Genomic DNA, 21,947 nt, shown 5'->3' on the forward strand with positions numbered 1-21,947 from the left:
AGAATGGAGTTTTTTAAAATTCGTTTTGTACTCAAATGAGGCGGAGGTTGTATTATTTAACATATCAACAAAGAATTTTTACTTACGTATGTTGCGCAAGTCCATACACAAACCCGCGCCTAAAATCCAATTAGAACTCTATCACTCATATGTAACGTCATCATTTTAAATCTTACCACAAGCACCAACCAAACCTCTACTATTCGCTATTCGTGATCACGCAATTTACTGTTTAATTCATTATTTTTTATTTATCTCCAATTTCACATATTCAAATTAAGATATCTATAAAACCCCAAACCATATTGCATGTTGCATGATTACAACAAAACTTACATACACTTAAACCATAATTCCCAAACAAAATGAGCTTATAATATGGGGCGGTGCCACTAATATATGAACTACAAGAAAAAAAATTGTGCAATATACATTGCATCGTTTGAATTACATTCCTGATTCCATCGAAATAAAGCTGGAAAGTTCACGCCACATTCTAACAATCATCCATCTACAATAAAGAACAGAATTTCTTATGTTCAGCAGATGAAATTACAATGATTTTTTATCAATTCAATTAAAACTCAATCAAAAAGAAAATCAGTTTATGATTTTGAAGGTGCCTACTGCCTAGTTAATTATTTAGTCCTTTGCAATAATACAACTTCAACATATAGTCTAAATAGCTCAATTTGGAATATCTTCAATCTGAATATCGGCCCATGAACAGTTATCACAACCCTAGAAGGAAAAAGGGAGCCCAAGTCAAAAGGTCATTAACAAACAGATAGCAGTTAGCAAGGTAATAACATAAATAGCAGCATGGTATAGGGTAAAAATGAGCAGGTTGCATAATTCAAGTTAGTCCTATATGATTACAACTACCACATCTCAATAAATAGATTCCACAATTTTACATAATTCAGTCCCTTGGCGTTGAAACAAATAAAAAGCAACTCCTTATTTGATAAACTAGTAAAACACAAAAGGAATCCACAAAAAATTGGTCCATCTCTTGTGCTGAGCTCATTCATGACTCTATTTACCAGACTCTGTCCTAGAGCACATGCGAAAAATACGTCTTGGGACCATCCAACAATCATCATACCCCCTCAATGCAAGCTGATGAATACAGCATGTTATCTGTTATGAAAGTATGCAAAAGATCGATGATGACAACCATGCGAAAAAGAAAGAACACTAGAGTTTTACGTGGTTCGATCGTAAGATCTACGTCCACGGCCAAAGGCAATATGATTCAGTATATTGAGAAATATGCAGAGATTTACAATCACTCAAGAACTCTCTCCAAGAACTCAACACCTCTAATCTAATTCTAAACCAAGAACTAATCAAGTGATAGTTTGGAGACTCTTTTCTTGAATATCGAAGTAGCTGATTTTCTATTTCAGATGCAGCCTTCGTCTGCTTTATATCAGTCCCTTCATCCTCCAACGGCTCTCTTGAGATGTTAGTTATCAAATCAGTTATAACTGTTCCAACGGCTACTTCCCGTTTCTTGGTTTGCATCAACATGCCGAAGTGCTGCATGATGCCGAAGTGCTGCATGATGCCGAAGTGCTGCATGATGCCGAAGTGCTGCATGATGCCGAAGTGCTGCATGATGCCGAGCTCAGTAAAATACCGAGCTCAATGAAACGCCGAGCTCAATAAAACGCCGAGCTCAATAAAACGCCGAGCTCAATAAAACACCGAGCTCAATAATATGCCGAGCTCAATAATATCTTGAACGAGCTCAACCTCTAACATATCTGCAGCTGTTGAGAATGACATTGATTTTAGCTTGCTGCATCCATCGGTGATTGTGAGATTATACTCCAACAAACTCCACCTTAATCTCAGAATCAACAATGAATCATAATCCTCTGACAAAACCTCAAACTCATCACTCCACAAGTCCCACCAGCCCCAAGCAGTATTTAAACTTCATGGCTGGCAACGGCTTTGTCAACATATCAGCCGCATTATGCTCAGTAGATATTTTCACCATCTTGACTTCACCTCTCTGTATTTCATCCCTTATGAAGTGCATCCGCACATCTATGTGCTTACTTCTTTCGTGAAACACTTGGTGTTTGGCAAGGCATAAGGCGCTGCTGCTGTCACAGTTTATCTCCACTGTATCTTGCTTCTCCCCAAAATCTTCTAGGATTCCCTTCAGCCATATTGCTTCTTTCACAGCCTCTGTCATTGCCATGTACTCAGCTTCCGTAGTAGATAAAGCAACCACATGTTGTAATCCAGATTTTCAGCTTATAGCAGTGCCATTTAGGGTGAACACATATCCAGTTTGAGATCTCCTATTATCTCTATTTGATGCATAATCAGAATCGCAAAACCCCACCAGTGCTCCACCTTGATCCTTACAATCTGCTTTGTACAACAGACCATAATCTGAAGCACCCTTCAAGTATCTGAGCAACCACTTCAATGCTATCCAATGCTCTCTCCCATGGTCTGACATAAATCGGCTAGTAACACTTATAGCCTGAGCCAAATCTGGCCTTGTGCATAGCATTGTGTACATTATGCTTCCTATGATGTTTGCATAAGGTATCTTGCTCAGCTCTCTCCTCTCCGAGTCATTCTTTGGTTTCTGATCCATGCTCAACTTAAAATGAGCAGCCAATGGTGTAGAGACAGGTTTGAAGTCATCAGCCTGAAATTTCTTCAAAACTCTCTGGATGTAATTCCTCTGCAACAACCTGAGCTCTCTCTTTGGCCTATCCCTCAGTATATCCATGCCAAGGATTCTCCTTGCATTTCCAAGATCCTTCATTTCAAACTTGGATTCCAGTTCAGCCTTGATTCTCTCAATCACTCCCAGATCTGCTCCTGCCACAAGCATATCATCAACATACAAAAGTAGAAAAGCAATTGGTACACCATTCCTTTCTCTGATGTAAACACAGCTATCATACTGCGATTTTCTGAAACCAATACTCATCATATGCTCATCAAACTTGAGATACCACTGCCTACTACTTTGCTTCAATCCATACAAACTTCTCTTGAGCAAACACACTTTGTCTTCATTCCCAGCCTCCATGAACCCCTCGGGTTGATGCATATATATTGTTTCTTCAAGTTCACCATGCAAGAAGGCTGTCTTGACATCGAGTTGGTGTAACTCCCAATCATACTTTGCAACAAGAGCAAGCAATATCCTGATGGAACTGTGTTTTACAACCGGAGAGAACACATCATTATAATCAATCCCCTCTTCTTGAGTGAATCCTCTAGCAACAAGCCGTGCCTTAAACCTGACACTTTCAACTTCACCAACTTCAATCTTCATCTTGAAGATCCATTTGCAGCTAATAAGCTTTTGGGTCCCTGGATTCTTCACCAAAATCCAAGTATGGTTTTTGAGTAGTGACTGGATCTCTTCTCTCATAGCTGCAAGCCATTTCTCCTTTTCCTTACTCGACATAGCTTCAGCATAGGTGGATGGCTCTAAGCACTCCAATACCTCAGCAACACAGAGAGCAAAAAAACTCATCTCATAATCACTGAACCTGGCTGGCTTTCTGATCTCTCTTCTGTTTCTGTCCCTGGCTATAATATGTGATCTCTGATCATCATCAATCTGATCTTGTTGCTGGGGTTGCTGTGGACTTGAAGCTTTATGGGGGCTTGAAGCTCCACCTCCATTCTGATCATCTGGATCACTAGGTGGTGGCTGGCCATGCTGAACTTCTTGATCAATAGATATTCTTTCACCCATCTGATCCTCAGTCTTCAAGAATGGCATATGATGCTCATGGAAGACCACATCTCGGCTCACAATTATCTTCTTGTTCCCCTCTTCAGTGCACCACAACCTGTACCCTTTTACTCCATGTTGGTAACCAACCATCACACATTTCTGAGCCCTTGCATCAAGCTTTCCCTGCTTGCAGTGGGCATATGCTCTACAACCGAACACCTTGAACTGATTGTACTCTCTATCTCCACCATACCATCTGACATCTGGGATTTCATTTCCTATAGCTGATGATGGAGAATTGTTAATTAGCACTGCAGCAGTACACACTGCCTCCCCCCAGAACATCTTTGGCAAGCCTGATGACAAAAGCATGCATCTGACTCTATCGAGGAGTGTTCGGTTCATTCTTTCAGCAACTCCGTTTTGTTGCGGATTGGCCGGGACTGTCCTATGCCTTTGTATCCCATTTGATTTGCAGAAAGACTCAAAATCTTCAGATAAGAACTCCAGCCCGTTATCAGTCCTCAAGCACTTGAGAGTGGTGGATTTCTTCAGCTTCATCTCTGTGCACCATTCTCTGAATTTTTCAAATGCTTGTGACTTCTGCTTTAGGATGTATATCCAGACTTTTCTGCTATAATCATCTATTATCGACATGAAATACCTGCCTCCTCCCATAGAAGCAGGCTGAGCTGGACCCCATAAATCACAATGCGCATAGTCAAGAGGTAATTTGGAGGTGTGTTTACCAGCCTTGTATGGTAGCTTCTTGCTCTTTCCCAGAGCACAGTGTTCACATTCCTTGAACCTCTGATCACTTCCAGCCGGAATGACCCCTTTCTGGATCAGTTCTCTCATCCCACTTTCTCCAAGATGGCCGAGCCTCTTGTGCCACAGACTCATATCAGAGTCCTCTGCAAGATTCACTGAAGCAACAACAGTTTCTGCTACTAGATAGTATAAACTGTTTCTTCTCTCAGCAATCAGCAAGATTTTTCCATTAAGTGAGACATTCATATAGCCTTTTTCAGAAGAAAACCTGAAACCTCTAGATTCAAGCATGCCAAGTGAAATCAAATTCCTTTTAATCTTAGGAATGTACCTGACTTGAGTAAGCAGTTTTGTTGATCCATCATGAGCTCTCAATCTGATATCTCCAATGCCTTTGATGTAGCACATCTGATCATTTCCCAACATTACTGACCCGGTTGCCTCAGAAAGGTTTTCAAACCAAGCTTTGTTGGAACAAATATGAAAGCTGCACCCGGAGTCCATTATCCAAGAACTCTCTATCCCACCACTCACCACATTCATGATCTGGGGTGGATCTGTGTCTTCTGCAAGATCAGCCTGATTTTGGGTAGCCTTCTCTTCGTTTTGCTTCCTTTTCCACGAGTAGCAATCCCTTTTGAGATGCCCAGGTTTCTTGCAGTAATGACAGCTTCGCTTCTCCTCATTTTGCTTCTGATACTTAGGCTTTTGATTCTGATTGAATTTCTTTTTCTTGCCTTTGAAAGCCTTTACATTCAAGGCTTGAGTGCCACTTCCTTCATTTGTCGTCGAAGAGTTCTTTTCCAGCTCCTTTGATCGAAGAGCACACTGAACTTCTTCATATGTGATGCCAGATTCTGCATTCCGGCCAAACAGCATTGCATCTTTAAGATGCTGGAATGTTTTGGGAAGAGCATTCAAGAGCAAGATGGCCTTGTCTTCATTCTTCATGGGGCCATCTACATTCTCCAAATCATCCAGATTCTTGCTGAAATCATCAATCTGCTCTGCGAAGGGTCGGTCTTCAAGAATCTTGTATGAAAAGAGGCGCTGCTTCATGTATAGGCGATTAGCAAGCGACTTGGTCATGTACAGCGCTTCGAGCTTCGTCCATACCCCATGCGCTGTGGTTTCCTTCGCAACCTCGCGCAACACCTTGTCCGTGAGATTGAGAATAATGGCGCTATGGGCTTTCTTGGCAATCTCAGCCTTCTTCCTCACGCTCTTCTCATCGAGATCTTCTTTTTCTTTCCCCTTCGGATCAATTGGCTCGATTGCTTCATCGAGCCCTTGCTGGATCAACAGAGCCTTCATCTTGATCTGCCACAGACCAAAGTCATTCTTCCCCGAGAATTTCTCCGCTTCGAACCTCGTCGTCGCCATCGATATCAACTCCGATTGTGTTTCCCACAGACGGCGCCACTTGTTATGAAAGTATGCAAAAGATCGATGATGACAACCATGCGAAAAAGAAAGAACACTAGAGTTTTACGTGGTTCGATCGTAAGATCTACGTCCACGGCCAAAGGCAATATGATTCAGTATATTGAGAAATATGCAGAGATTTACAATCACTCAAGAACTCTCTCCAAGAACTCAACACCTCTAATCTAATTCTAAACCAAGAACTAATCAAGTGATAGTTTGGAGACTCTTTTCTTGAATATCGAAGTAGCTGATTTTCTATTTCAGATGCAGCCTTCGTCTGCTTTATATCAGTCCCTTCATCCTCCAACGGCTCTCTTGAGATGTTAGTTATCAAATCAGTTATAACTGTTCCAACGGCTACTTCCCGTTTCTTGGTTTGCATCAACATGCCGAAGTGCTGCATGATGCCGAAGTGCTGCATGATGCCGAAGTGCTGCATGATGCCGAGCTCAGTAAAATACCGAGCTCAATGAAACGCCGAGCTCAATAAAACGCCGAGCTCAATAAAACGCCGAGCTCAATAAAACACCGAGCTCAATAATATGCCGAGCTCAATAATATCTTGAACGAGCTCAACCTCTAACATATCTGCAGCTGTTGAGAATGACATTGATTTTAGCTTGCTGCATCCATCGGTGATTGTGAGATTATACTCCAACATTATCAGCATGATATTTATATGGCCTAAACAAGCAATAAGTATCCTAACAGATTCTTAGCAGAGTGATCAATGAAACACCCTAGTTCTCATCGTATAATAATTATATGGCCTAAATAAGCAATAATTCCCATCGTATAATAATTGGAAGACTAGTAAAATAGAATTTGAGGAAGAAAAAAACACGAAAAATAGGCCAAAATTATTGCACGGTTCTATTTCATGAGGAGTCTGGTGATATATGTGGCAATGACATCTATGTTAAGCATGGGGGACCTCCCTCCCCTGATGATTGGCGAATTTTTGATGGTAATAAATGCAGGTAATAAATATAGATCACGACACAGAAAGTTACGTGGTTCGATTTACTGAGGTAAATCTACGTCCACGGGAAGAAAGGAGGGCAAATTTGTATTGCTTGATCTGGATTACAGCTTACAATACTGACTTGCTATATGAGATTCGATATCTAGAGAGCTTAACCCTTGTCTATCTGATCTAAGTTCTATTTATACATTTGAACCAAGATCGTGGCTTGCAGGTTGACAACTGCTTCATACCACTAGATAGATCGTGGGTGTAGTGGAGGTCGTGGAGGTCCTGCATGGGTCCACTATCTCCTTGTTCGGTCGAATACTGAGACCGAACTGCTGAACTTTGCCGATCAGCTTTTGCCGATCTGAGAGTAGAGCTTGATTGGTTCTTTTGCCGATCTGAGAGTAGAGCTTGATTGGTTGGCTTTTACCGAGCTGTAGGCTGCGACCGAACTCTTTGGTTGTGCCGAACCGAACTGAACTCTTTGGTCGTGCCGAACTGATACTCTTTCTTGGGTTTTGGGCTAATGGGCCGTCACTGCTATTGGGCTCGCCATTAGGGTTTAGTTGTTTAGTTCGTACCCCATCACTACCCCCCCCGAAAAGCGAAGTGAATCACTTCGGCATTTTGGATGAGTGTAAGGGGGAGGCTGACGTCGGGGGACGTGCCATGCGCGTGTCTGCATTAAATGCGATAGCAAATCCGGCCGTTGAATCCAGAAAAAGGGGGATTTGAAACGGCGCTACGGATTTGAAATGCCTCTGTGAATCTGATAAATATTACCATTTTCCATCATTGGAACACTTTTGCTATTGTTTCTTCTGCATTCTCTCTCTTTTGCGCAAAATTTCCTTCCGCTCCTTCAAGAATTTCTTCAGAACTTCTTCAGACTTTCAAAGAGTAAGAATCATGTCTTCTTCTTCTTCTTCTGAGTCAGGTAGCGGTAGGAAAGGGGGTAAGAGATCTTCTAGCCGGAAAGAGTCCGGGGAGAAGACCGTAGAATACTTTCACAGCATCTTGAGTAAGGACACTGTGATATCCCTACACGGAAAATATCTTCTTCCCGGGGGGAAGGTGGTGATTCCCGACGACGATCATAGGGCTAACTCGCCGCCGGAGGGTTATGCCACCGTTTACGAAGCCTGCTTAGAATGCGGGCTTTGTTTCCCTCTTCCCCCACCTTTTGTAGAGCTTCTTGATTTTTTCCAACTCCCTTTAGGTCAGGTGACTCCGAATTCTTGGAGGCACTTATCGGCCTTTGCTGCCGAACTGCGTAGGCTAGATAAGGATCTGTCTCTGAGGGCAATCCTTAATTTCTTCCAGTTTAAGAGGAAGGGATCTTGGTTTTACTTGATCCCTTTACAGCCCTTTAGAGCCTTTTGTAAAACCAAATGGCCGAAATGGCAAAATCGTTTCTTTTTTTATAATAGGACTTCGGCTTCGGACTTTTCCTGGAGAGGGCCGAAGTCCGTTATTCCTCATCCTCGGGTAGAACCGTTGGACGAGCTCGAGGCCGAGCTCAATAAGATTCCCATGATTAGGAAGCAGTACTTGGAGTCTGAGCTCGTCAAGGGCGACTTCGTGTTCGACTCCTTGTCTTCGGACGACGAGACTGAGGGTGAGGATTTCTTTTTTATGCATTACTGCCTTGACGACGAAAACTAACCTTGTTTTCTTGCTTTTTGGCAGTGAACTTGCTAAACAAGCTCGGTCGCAAATCCTCCGAATCTAAGGAACCGGAGAGGCCGAAAACCACCAGCTCGGCGTCTGATGCCGAGAAGAATCCGAAGAGGCAAAAGACCTCTTCGGATCCAAAGAAGCCGGAGTCGACTTCGGCAAAGGGGAAGGCGAAGCTTCAGAAGCCCCCAAGAGCGCCAGAGAAAGACGTGGTCTTGGCGCCTCCTTCGGAACATATCTGTGAGCCCTTTTTATGGCCCACGGACTTCGCCGAGGTGATTTCTCTTCTTGATTTTCTGGCCTTGCTTTTTTCCTGTATTTTTTGTGGCCCCTCGGTTGACTTTTTCCTTTTTCCATTTTCAGAGGAACGATATGCTCAGCAAGCTCGTCGCAGTTGAACTCTCTAAAGCGTCCAGCGACTATGCTGAGATGCAGAGGAAGTTGACTGCTGCTCGTCACCAGGCCGAACAGGCTAGGGCAGACTTTGAGAAGGCAAGGGCTGCTAGGATCTCGGCTCAGGATGAGGCACAGCGGGCAAAAAACGAGCTCATTATCCAGAGAGAGCAGTCGAAACAGAGGGAGGCTGCTGCCGTGGTTGCCCAAGGGGAGGCTCTCCGTGCTTTCGCGGAGAAACTCTTTTTGAGCAATCAATTTTCGGCCTTTGTCGGTGATCTGCTGAAACTGATGACCGATAATGCTGAGCAGGGACCCGAAGTCGTCCTGCCGCTGTATGGCCGAGAAATTGCAGCTCGTCTCCAGAGTCTGCCGCTCCTTGACGAGCTCGCGTCTTCCTCGGTCCTGCTTTCTGCTGACCGAGTCCGTAATTGCCGAGCTGACCGGGACGAGAACATGGAGGCCATCTTTGCCTCCTTGGGACCTGTTTCACCCGCTCCAATTTTCCAAGTAGAGGGTGAGCAGGAAAACGAGGCCGGCAAGGAGACCGAGCAGCCGGATCGGCAGACCGGCGACGGGCAGGCCGAGCAGGAGGTGCAGCAGATCGGCTATGGGGGCGCCGAGCAGGCTGGGGGGAGTAGGGAGGCTGAGGCTGAAGCCGAGGTGGACAAGGAGGGAGAAGCTGAAACCCGGAGGGGAGCCGGAGATGAAACTGGCGGAGTATGATTTCATCTCCCTTCTCTTAGTTTAGTTTCTTTCTTCCTTCTTGTAAAATGGCCTTGAAGCCCTCCTTGTGTAAAAATTTTTTTTCTTATGAATGAAAAAATTTTCTTTCTACACTCGTGTCTTCGTATGGCTTTTCTTGATCTCTTTTACTCCTGTTGTGGTTTACTGCCTGCTCGGTAAGCTGAAATGCCGAACTGACCTAGCTGCTTTGTATTCTTTAACTCTAAGGAGCTGGAGGTACCTCACTGGAAGCGGCTATACTCTTCGGCTTTAAACGAAGCTGAGAAAAAAGCCATAGAGGACCAGATGAAGTATGACGAACTCTTGGCTCGTTCAGTGGAGCTGGAGTCCGACAATAAGGACTTAGAGTCCATAAGGAAGGATCTGGAGGCCGAGCTGGATATTGTCGTCGCTGAGAGGACTGCATATGAGGATTTCATCTGCGGACGCGGGGGAATGAGCATATCTGAAGTTCAGAATCAAGTTGATGAACTGTGGGAGGAGCTTCATGTACTCCGGAGGAACAATGCGCTGGAGAGCTCGGCTTGCCAACAAGTTGTGAAATCATTGCGGCGCTGGGCTTCTCGGTACGACATCATTCTTTCCCGGCGTCCTTCAATCGAGAGATTCCTTAGGCATTTCCCGCCAACAGATGCTCACACTCCAGCTCAAACCTCTGATCCACTTGCTCAAAATCCTACTCCAAATCAGCAACGAACTCAGGAGCAACCGGAAACGTCAAGACGAGAACGGACTCAGGAGCAACCGGAAACGTCAAGACAAGGACGGACTGAAGTTCGTAGAGGAGCTGTGATTATGAGTGAGCAAGATCAACAAATGCTTCGTGAAGAGACTCTTCGCCGCCGAGGTGCCAGAACTTCCCGGACTCAGGGAAGAGGCGGTAGGTCGATCAGAGCATCTCGTCGACCTGCTTATTCTTCAGCTGCCCGGAACGCCCGAACTCGGCTTCACGAGGATTTTTTGAATAGGTGGCTCAACTTTAGCAACCGTGGACAGTAGAATAGTCCTTTGTAATAGCGTAACGCCTTCTCGTAGGTCAGCGGAGTTGTATGCCGAACAAGACTTAATAAATGAAATTTTTTTCATTTCGCTTCTATCACTGCGTACTTACAGTTCAGCGATTTTATTTCGCTTCTATCACTGCGTACTTACAGTTCAGCGATTTTTTATTTCATTTATTGTACTCGTCCTCGGTCTTATGAAGTAAACTTCTTTGACCGGACTCGTCCTCGGTCTTATGAAGTAAACTTCTTTGACCGGACTCGTCTTTGGTCTTATGAAGTGAACTTCTTTGACCGGACTCGTCCTTGGTCTTATGAAGTAAACTTCCTTGACCGGACTTAGTCCTCGGTCTTATGAAATAAACTTCTTTGACCGAACTTGGTTTGTGTCCTAATTTGGCGAGTTTTATCGCTTGGATCGGACTTTCCCTTTGTTAACCGAAGTGGTCTTATGAAGTAAAATCTTCTTTGACCGGACTTGGTTTGTGTCCTAATTTGGCGAGTTTTATCGCTCGGATCGGACTTTCCCTTTGTCCTAATTTGGCGAGTTTTATCGCTCGGATCGGACTTTCCCTTTTTGCAGTTCGTTTCAGACGAACTGCTTGTTTCTTAAGCTGAATTGTGGAGTCTTGTATCTTCCTGAGAAGCTTGGACTCACAATTGTCTTTAATACATGTTCTAAAAAGGGGATCAGCCTTTAAAGAACAAGATACCTCAGTAACATTTGTAAGAGACGACACGCACATAGAGAGACAACGCACATAAAGACAAATAAAAAAGACGAAAAAGGTTTTAAACTTTTATAAAACGACAAGCATGAAAAACAAGTAAAAAACAAAGAAAGCACATACCCCTAGGACCGAACTAGACACAAGACTGACTGACCGGACTGTCTCTTACAAATGGAACTTCTTGAGGTTGGAAATGTGCCATGTTCGGGGTACTTGTTCTCCTGACATGTGAGTCAATTTATAAGACCCTTTGCCGAGGACTTCTGACACCCGATATGGACCTTCCCATGTGGGTTCGAGTTTGCCCAGCTTTTCTGCTCGGCTTACTTCATTGTTTCTCAAGACGAGATCTCCCACTTGAAATTGCAGCTTTTTCACCCTATGGTTATAATACCGGGCTACTTGCTCCTTGTACTTGGCTGCTTTTATGCAGGCCAATTCTCTTCTTTCTTCGGCAAGATCTAGTTCGGCTCTCAGTCCGTCCTCATTCAGTTCTGCTGAGAAATTAAGAGTTCGGGGACTGGGTATGCCGATCTCAACCGGAATCACGGCTTCAGTGCCGTACACCAGACTGTACGGAGTTTCACCGTTTGAGGTTTTTGGTGTAGTTCGGTAAGACCATAGGACTTGAGGAAGATTTTCTACCCATTGTTCTTTGGCTCGTTCTAACCGAGCTTTTAAACCTTTCACCAGAATACGGTTTGTTACTTCCGTTTGTCCGTTTGCTTGTGGGTGAGAGACCGAAGTGAACCGCTGTTGAATATTCAGCTCTTGGCACCAATTCTTGAATGTCTTGTCGGTGAACTGAGTCCCATTATCCGAAATGAGGATATGGGGTATGCCAAATCGGCAAACTATGTTCTTCCAGACAAAATCCAATGCCTTCGAGCTCGTTATCGTAGCTAATGGTTCAGCCTCCACCCACTTCGTGAAGTAATCCACGGCAACGATAAGGAATTTCATTTGCCGAGGAGCTTGTGGTAGTGGTCCTACTATGTCTATGCCCCATTGCATAAAAGGCCAAGGGCTTTGCATAGCACATAGATCGGTCTGCGGCATCCTTGGGATATTTGCATGGATTTGGCACTTCGTACATGTCTTGACGAGCTGCACTGCTTCTTGTACCAAAGTTGGCCAATAATATCCCCATCTCAGAACTTTTTTAGCTAAAGCTCTAGCTCCGATGTGGCTACCGCAAGATCCTTCATGAACTTCTCTAAGGATGTAGTCCGTCTCTTCTGGTCCTACACATCGCAATAACGGTTGAAGGTAGGACTTTCTGTATAGGACTCCTTCATGAAGTTCATACCGAAGTGCTCGGCATGTGATTTTCCGAGCTTCTCTCTTATCCTCGGACAGTTGTCCTTGATCTAGATACTGTAAGATCGGCGTCATCCAGTTCGGCGAGCTGGTTACTGAATGTACCTCAGCTTCATCAATGCTTCGGTGTAGTAATTCCTCCACCTTTGAGCTCGGATATGAGGCCAACTTACTTAAAGTATCTGCTCGGCTGTTTTCCGCTCTGGGAATGCGGATTATCCGAAAATAAGAGAAACTTCGGCTAATGCTTTGCGCTTTGTCCAAGTATTTTTTCATCCTCTCATCTCGAGCTTCACTTGTACCCAGCATGTGATTCACTATGACTTGTGAATCACAATGGATTTTGAGAGATTTGACAAATAGACTTTGCGCTAATTGAAGTCCGGCAAGGAGGGCTTCGTATTCGGCTTCGTTATTAGTAGTTGGGAATAAGAACCGAAGTGAATAAGTTACCTCGTGTCCGTCGGGAGCGATAAGTAGAATACCAGCTCCACTTCCCGTCTTATTCGAAGCTCCATCTACGAATCCACTCCAGCAGTCCGGCGGCTCTACTTCGGATTCCTGGGGCTGTGTTAGTTCGTCATTGGCAGGATTTTTCTGTTCGGCAATAACAGGGATTGCTTGATCGAACTTTGCCTCTGCAAGAAAATCTGCCAAGGCTTGTCCCTTGATGGCTTTCCGAGGTAGATATTCTATTGAGTGTTCTCCCAGCTCTATGGCCCACTTGGCAATTCTGCCTGATGCTTCAGGCTTAGTCAAAACTTGCCGAAGTGGAAGATCGGTTAAGACGCATACCTTGTGAGCATAGAAATATGGCCGCAGTCTCCTTGCTGCATTTACTAATGCCAGAGCAATTTTTTCCAGAGGTTGATACCTTGTTTCTGGACCTCTTAATGCTCGGCTTGTAAAGTAGATGGGAAGCTGCTTTAGGCCTTCTTCTCGTACAAGCACCGCGCTAATGGTTTGATCTGATGCCGCTAAGTATAAGAATATCACTTCGGCATCTGTTGGAGCAGAGAGAATAGGAAGCTCGGCTAAATAACTTTTGAGCTCGTCAAAAGCCTTTTTCTGCTCGACTCCCCACTCAAACTTTGGTGCCTTCTTCAACACATTGAAGAACGGCATTTGCTTTTCGGCTGCTTGGGAAAGGAATCTATTCAGTGCGGCTAGACATCCAGTTAGCCTTTGCACATCATGTATGGACTTCGGCGTTGCCATGTTCTGAACAACTTGAACTTTTAGCGGATTTGCCTTGAGTCCTTCCTTTGAAACCCAACAACCTAGAAACTTTCCCGAATCTACCAAAAAGGTACATTTTTGGGGATTGAGTTTGAGGTTGGCTTTTCGGAGCACGTCGAGAGTGGACTTGAGATTGTCTTCGTACTCCGAAGTGCTTCTGCTTTTAACGACTATGTCGTCAACATACACTTCAACCTCTTTTCCGATTAGGTGCCGAAATAGCTTGTCAACCATCCTTTGATATGTGGCTCCGGCATTCTTTAAACCGAATGGCATCTTTTTGTAAGCAAAAATGCCGAAGTCAGTAATGAAAGCCGTTTTTGAAGCATCACTCTCATCCATTAAAACTTGGTGATATCCTTTGTATAAATCAAGAAAACAAAAAATTTCGAAGCCTATCAAAGCTTCTACTTTTTTATCTATGTTCGGAAGGGGATAGCAATCTTTAGGACAGTGCTTGTTTAGATCGGTAAAATCTATGCACATCCGCCATCCTCCCTCTTTTTTCTTGATCATCACAGGGTTGGCCACCCAAGAAGGATATTTCACTTCAAATAACACATCCGCTTTCAGTAATTGGCGGACTTCGTCATGGATGACTTGACTTCTTTCTGCCGCAAAGAGTCTTTGCTTCTGTTTTATAGGCCGGACTGAAGGATCAATATTTAACCGATGTGTAATTACCTCGGGGGGCACTCCGGTCATGTCCAACGGCGACCACGCAAAGACGTCTTTGTACTCTTTGAGGAGCTGGATGGTCTTTTCCCGGAGTAGAGGTGTTCCCGCGAAACCGATCTTCACCGTTCTGGATGGATCATCTTCATATAACCGAACTTCCATCGAGTTCGGCTCCGGTGTGACTTCGGTCATTTCGCCTGCCTCTGACTCCGGCTGCTGTGATTGCTATGCTTGATGGTGCCGATCTGATTGCTCGGCACTTTTAAGCGCAATCTGCAAACACTCTTTTGCTCTCTTTTGATCACCTCGGATGACCGCTATCCCTCCTTTAGTGGGGATCTTGATGGTGAGGTGATAAGTAGAGCAAATGGCCCGAACTGTGTTGAGCCAGTCTCTTCCCAGTATAATGTTGTACGGGGACCGAGCTTTTACCACAAAGAACTCGATCATCGTACTGGAGCTTGTAGGCGCTCTTCCCACCGTAATCGGAAGGCTGATAATACCTTCAGGGCGGGTGTCCTCCTGGGCGAAACTTTTCAGAGGAAGCGGAGCCGGACTGAGCCGAGCTGGATCCACTTCCAGTTTATCGAAACATTCTTTAAAAAGAATGCTAACTGACGCTCCTGTATCCACGAACACTCTGTGAATCAGTTTGTTTGCCACTCCGGCTTGAATGACAATGGCGTCTTGATGAGGAGAGATGGCCGGGACGGGATCGGCATCTGAAAATGTAATCACTTCGTCCTGCTTCAGCCTTTTATGCGTTGGCTCCTCTCGATTGAAGCCTCTGCGCTCTGACTTCAGGGACGATTTAGTCTTCCCGGCTGGGAGAGCGTCAATAGTCTGGATTACTCCATCATATTGCGGCTCGTCATCGTCTTCGGGATCCTGTTGCCTTTTCGGATCCTGAGGAGCGCAGTTCGCACCTCTCTGCTTCTTGTTCTTTTTCGGCTGCTTGCTTTGGTATTTTTTTAACGTCCCTGCTTTCACAAGAACATCAATACCTGCAGCCAAATGTCGGCACTCCTCGGTATCGTGACCGTGGTCTTGATGGAAGGAGCAATAATTATCCTGACTTCGGCGCGCGGCCGATTTCGTCATCCGCTTTGGCTTTTCGAACATATCGGAATGCATTTCGAAAATTTCCGCTCTCGACTTGTTCAATGGTACGAACTGAGCGGGCGGTTTCTCAAGATCGAGACGTGGTCCCAATCTGCCTTGTACCGGTGCCCTTTGAATTCTTTCAAAAGGAGTTCGGCGAGGAAGCCTCTGATCGCTATAATCGGGCTTCTTTTTGTCTCCTCTAGATGAGCTGTCTAAAGACCGTTTTCGACGGTCTGCCTCATCGGCACGAGAAAACTGGTCCGCAATGTCCCACATCTCTTGAGCTGTTTGCGGACTGCATTCAACGAGCTTCCTGTAGAGAGCTCCTGGCAGTATTCCATTTTGGAATGCCGAAATGACAAGTAGATCATTGAGATCATCTACTTGTAGGCATTCCTTGTGGAACCTCGTCATGAAGTCGCTAATTTTTTCATCGCGACCTTGACGAATAGAAAGCAGCTGAGCCGAAGTGATTCGGGCTTCCGCTTTCTGGAAGAATCTCCTATGAAAAGCATCCATTAGATCTCTGTAAGATCTAATGCTGCCTTGAGGGAGGCTATCAAACCACCTCCTTGCGTTCCCGATGAGCAGCTCGGGAAACAGCTTACACATGTGAACCTCATTGAGACCTTGGTTCGCCATATTATACTGATAGCGTCCCAAGAAATCATGAGGATCCACTAACCCGTCATAAGTCATTGACGGAGTTCGGTAATTCTGCGGCAACGGAGTTCGGGTGATATCATCCGAGAATGGAGTCTTCAGCGCTCCATACATGGCGAACCCGACATCTCTTCGGTATGGTGGAGATGGAGTTCTCCTGTGATTCCGGTAACGAGGAGAAAGAGGAACATGTCGGTGGTGAGGATTCTTTCTCCGGGGAGATGCGACACTACTGCGGTAGTGACTTTCATGTCTGGATGGAGAGGGAGAATCCGCCGTTTTCGTCTCCGGCTTTTGGCCTGTTTGCAGGAATGTTAAGAATTCATCCTGCTTCTCGGCCAAAAACAACTTGACAGCCTCGTTCAAATCGGGCTGCTGGGAAGACTCGGTGCGACGACTTCTGGAGTGGCTTGTTCCTTCACCGTGAGGACTGGAGACAGATTTCTCACGAGGCTGTTTTCCAGACCGACGGGCTGGACTAGCTTCCTCATGGTTATCACGGACGGAAGCACGGGTATTATGTGATCTGGTATGCATTTTTTTGGTGGAAGAGGATCAAAAACTCGCTTTTATCACAGATTTGGTTCTTCGATTCCCACAGACGGCGCCAGTGATGATTGGCGAATTTTTGATGGTAATAAATGCAGGTAATAAATATAGATCACGACACAGAAAGTTACGTGGTTCGATTTACTGAGGTAAATCTACGTCCACGGGAAGAAAGGAGGGCAAATTTGTATTGCTTGATCTGGATTACAGCTTACAATACTGACTTGCTATATGAGATTCGATATCTAGAGAGCTTAACCCTTGTCTATCTGATCTAAGTTCTATTTATACATTTGAACCAAGATCGTGGCTTGCAGGTTGACAACTGCTTCATACCACTAGATAGATCGTGGGTGTAGTGGAGGTCGTGGAGGTCCTGCATGGGTCCACTATCTCCTTGTTCGGTCGAATACTGAGACCGAACTGCTGAACTTTGCCGATCAGCTTTTGCCGATCTGAGAGTAGAGCTTGATTGGTTCTTTTGCCGATCTGAGAGTAGAGCTTGATTGGTTGGCTTTTACCGAGCTGTAGGCTGCGACCGAACTCTTTGGTTGTGCCGAACCGAACTGAACTCTTTGGTCGTGCCGAACTGATACTCTTTCTTGGGTTTTGGGCTAATGGGCCGTCACTGCTATTGGGCTCGCCATTAGGGTTTAGTTGTTTAGTTCGTACCCCATCACCCCCAACACCCATAGTCTGATTTAGAGCAACAGCTATATACTTCTTATGCTGCGAGAGAATTAACGAGATCAATCCATGTCTCAAAAAGTCAGTATTTCTGACAAAGTAAAAACTCCTACAAAAGACTTTCAACTAAATTAAGCATTCAATTCCATTGAACCGCTCGTTCATAACTCAGTTCATGAGTAAAAACTCCTACAAAAGACTTTCAACTAAATTAAGCATTCAATTCCATTGAACCGCTCGTTCATAACTCAGTTCATGAGTTGCAGAAGCCAGATCCCTGCTTCATGCCTCTAGGCTCTAACTATTATAAACTGTAGCTAAAGCAAATCCAATAAAAAACTACTACTTATAATTATACCAAATGACATATTATTAGCAGTTTCAGGAAAATTACAAATTACGGCCACAAATCCCACAAAATTCAAGCATAAAGTATTATCTTCTTAACTCAAGTAACATAAATAATGTTAAGTCCTAGACTAAACACTTGGGAGTTTCATAACACTAAACTGCATGCAACAGAAGCTTTGCCATTGCCACGCAATTAGACTTGTTATATTTTAAGGTTATACATTGGGGTGAAACAGACAGGTTAATCAAATTTCAGCCAAAGTCGCAGGGCGAACTCAGGAAAACAGCCTCTGCCTTCTGTGCCTGCAAGCTAAGGCTAATTCTGAAGTTTCTTCTGTTTTCTCTTCTATCCCATCTCCCCAAGCCTACTTGAAATAGCTATATTGATAGTTATTAGTAATAAATATACTGTATACAGATATAGGGTTGACTACCTTATCTATCAATTGGTAGGCATATCATGTTAGATTATTTTCAACAGATAAGAGAATAAAATTTCTTCACCTCCTTTTCAAGACCTTCATCTATGTCCTTTCTTGCCCTACAAGATGAAAAGAATACACCTTTTCCATTTAGAGAGCTTTGAGCTAGACCTCAAATAGAAGAGTGCATTTACAGTGAAAAGAAGAGGCTGAAACGTTGAAAATAATAATTTGGTTAACTGCGTCCCTTATTCAAAGTTCCTACGGTTATTTTGTTCTTGGGAAAGAAAATCACAATTTATCTACTTTGTAAAGTGCAAGTAGGTTCAATTAAGGGGTAATTGAACCTAGCATTAAATGGTTAATGCAATAGCCACCAAATCAAACTGATCGACAGTCCTATTTTAGAAACCTAAGCACAGACTGAAAGCACAAGGCTTTATAATCATACAACAATCACAATCGGTGCTACTACTATATTAGATCAAGAGCTGGACGCATATAGCAAAAAATCATAGACCGCATATGTAACTAATTAGCATAGCAATTCACGTTAAACTCCGAGTTTCATCAGAAAATTTCGAGAGAAAGTTGCATTGAGGAAATGAAGAAGTTACCCTCGATAGTCCAAGCGTGGGTACGCGGAGCGACGGAAAGCATCGAGGTAAGCAGAGCTGAGGCAGTGGCGGTGTGGCAGGGCAACATCGAAGCCACGGTAACACTGCTCATCTCCACGGGTGACCTAGCTCAAAAGTGCATCTCAAACACCAAATTGTCGCAATAGAGAACTCCGTTTGGAATCATATATGCGGGAAGTCGAACTCAATCGACGTAAATTACCTGAAAATGCGAGCGGAAAGGGGATTTTGGGATGGGAGACGAAATGGAGAAGGAGAAGCCCTCGGCTTCACGCCGACGGAGATTCTGGCGGCGGAGCGCAAGACAGACCTGGCGGCGAAGGAGGCCATGACACAGTTATGCGGCGCCGGCGACAGAGTACGGTGGTAGGGCTTTATTCGGGTTTTAGCTCTGCCCAAGATTTTGCTTAAGCCCTAATAAAAGTGTTTTTATGGCCCAAAGTGAAGTGAAATTTCTGTACAGGAATTATAAAATTCTTATGTTTCGATTATTTTTAATGGGGAGATAAGTGTATAAAATTATACACTCGGCATATAATCCTAGTATTTCTCGTGAACTTTTAAAAATAATACTAAAAATAAAATATTTTATAAACTATGTTAATTTTTCTTGGCGGGTCGATTATTAAATTTAACTAGTATACGTGGCTTTATTATGTATCCTATTTGACATGGTCGACGAAATCGATGGACATGGAGGAAGAATTGAAATTGGAGCAAAGCCATTTAATTAGGTTTAATAAGATTGGAGTATTAGGCATCTGAGGCAATGTCATTTCATGTAAGTACAATTCAAAGTTTCAAACTATGCCTCGTATGTTCCACAACAAGCCGTACAACATTAAAGTCAGCTGAATTTTTTTTGGACCGAGTTGAGAAACTAGCATGGTTTGTTAAATTTTTAATTGTTAAAAACTTAAAACCACTTTAAAAAATTTTAATTTAAAAAATAGCAGGATCAGGTCATTGTCTAAGAATGAATCTCTTTTTTTATTTTTTAATGATTTTAAGAATCAATATCCTTTTTAAAAGTATGGGCGATAAATTTTTATGCATATTTTTTCTATCTTGAATGGAGTTTTAATAATATATCAATATCTTTAAAAAAATGCTCCCCTTCTATTAACAAAAGTCTTACTTTGATTGGCCCAAAGATTAAGAAATGTAATAAAAAATAAGTGAAAAAATTCTATTTTTATATATTTATTTAATAATAAAATATGAGTAAGATAAAATTAGTAGATTATAAGGCTCATTATTAAAAATAATAAAAATAAATGAGATAATTATTTATGAACAAACAAAAATGTCAAATTTATATAACTAATGATGAATGGAGAAAGCAGTTAATAAAAATAATAAATATACCTATAAAGAACATTTCAATGATAGTATTATTTATATACACAAGTCAACATATATAGATTACGGATTTCAATGTTATCACAAAATTGATAAAATAAAATAAAAAATGTGGAGGTTATAGAATAAGTGGATCATCTCACAATATGTTTGTTTTTGTATTATTAATATTTTCATAGAGAGTAAACTCAAAATGAGAGTTAAATATTGTTACCAACAAACACATTGGCCCTCAAGAGAACAGATTGTTATATACTCCTACTAGAGAAACACAGAATGAAACAATATTTTTAGAGAGATAATAAAAATGAGAATGTAGTATTAGTAGGCGTACATGGTTATTGGTATTATTACTATTGTTGAGATTGAGAGAGTAGTGTTTGCTTAGGCCTTCTGAAAAATCTTGCCAGCAGAGGAGTACAGAATCCCTGAGAATCAATATGGGGGCTATGGCCCCCACCATCATCTTCCTGCCCCATGCTCCCCTCTTTCTCACTCTGCTTATTACCGCAAATTGGCCTTATTCCGATCAACCTTCCCAGCTGCACGCTTTGGTCCGGGAAAAACGATGCTGTCGACTGCAATTCCATTCATTATACTAACAAATTCCAAACTCCAATTTTTTAAAATCAAAATATATATATATATATACCTCAGTATCCAGATCAGAGGAAGAGATTGAGGAGAAGCTCGGGATATGGCGGACGCGGGACGCTGCTGCAGCTGGCTGCGGCGGCGCCACCACCGGCTGGGATGCCGTCATCGTGAAGTTGATGTTTCCGAGCCCCAGCGGCCATCCGCTAGGTATCCCGTTGCCCTATTCAACTGATTAATCATTAAACCTACGGTAATAATTCGACATGATTCAGATATATACAAACCTCCATAGCGACGGCGGCGTTTGGCGGTGCAGTGAGACTGATCATAGAAGCATCATGATCCGATCTAACTCCAAAGAGAAGGGAGAGATATATGGATTAATATGGGAAATTTTCTTGTGTTTTTTTTTTGTTGCAGTCCGTATCTATTTATTTTGCATAGGAGGGTCGGGCCCCGCTAAGGGGAAGGTAACAACTCTTTAATAGTTTGTCGGAACTTGAGTTAAGCCACTGTTTTTATGTGCATTAGAGGTTGTTTAATGTGTTGGTCAAAGGCCAGTTTCAATTAACATGATCCACAAGCTTGGTTGTTAAGTTTTAAACATCACTTCAACACCCCACTAATTATTTGCTCATGTCTACTAAATTTTATTCAACTGTCTTATTTATTTTATTTGTTTTTTCTATTGATTACTAACATCTCCTAATCCAATCCTACCCACACTTCAAATTTATTACTCCCTCCGTCCCCAAAGAATATGCACTTTGAGTTTAACAATGATTTTAATGTAAAATTAGTAAAATAAGTAATAGAAAAATTGAGAGAAAAAAAATAAACAAAGTATTGTTAGTGGGAAATGGATCCCAACTCATTAGAGAGAAGA

The 21,947-nt window shown here is 43.1% G+C and overlaps 1 protein-coding gene across 8 annotated transcripts; it reads right to left on the reverse strand.

The window, feature by feature from the left end:
• Positions 1-366: 366 nt before the first annotated feature.
• On the reverse strand, positions 367-21,554 carry LOC121744576 (protein NUCLEAR FUSION DEFECTIVE 6, mitochondrial-like). Of its 8 annotated transcripts, none has more exons than XM_042138169.1 (6): positions 21,346-21,545; positions 21,117-21,281; positions 20,799-21,042; positions 19,305-19,516; positions 19,082-19,206; positions 367-511 (listed from the first exon to the last, which is right to left on the reverse strand). In XM_042138169.1, exons 3-6 carry the CDS (start codon positions 20,928-20,930, stop codon positions 504-506), a joined length of 477 nt encoding a protein of 158 aa, XP_041994103.1. In that variant the 5' UTR covers positions 20,931-21,042; positions 21,117-21,281; positions 21,346-21,545; the 3' UTR covers positions 367-503. The 8 variants fall into 8 exon arrangements, with proteins under 8 accessions (XP_041994103.1, XP_041994102.1, XP_041994100.1 ...); XM_042138168.1 differs by having other exon boundaries at positions 367-741; XM_042138166.1 differs by lacking the exon at positions 367-511 and adding an exon at positions 750-1,143 and having other exon boundaries at positions 21,117-21,289; positions 21,346-21,554.
• Between the last annotated feature and the right edge of the window lie 393 nt (positions 21,555-21,947).

Source organism: Salvia splendens, chromosome 8, assembly GCF_004379255.2.
Source record: "Salvia splendens isolate huo1 chromosome 8, SspV2, whole genome shotgun sequence".
Taxonomy (NCBI): domain Eukaryota; kingdom Viridiplantae; phylum Streptophyta; class Magnoliopsida; order Lamiales; family Lamiaceae; genus Salvia; species Salvia splendens.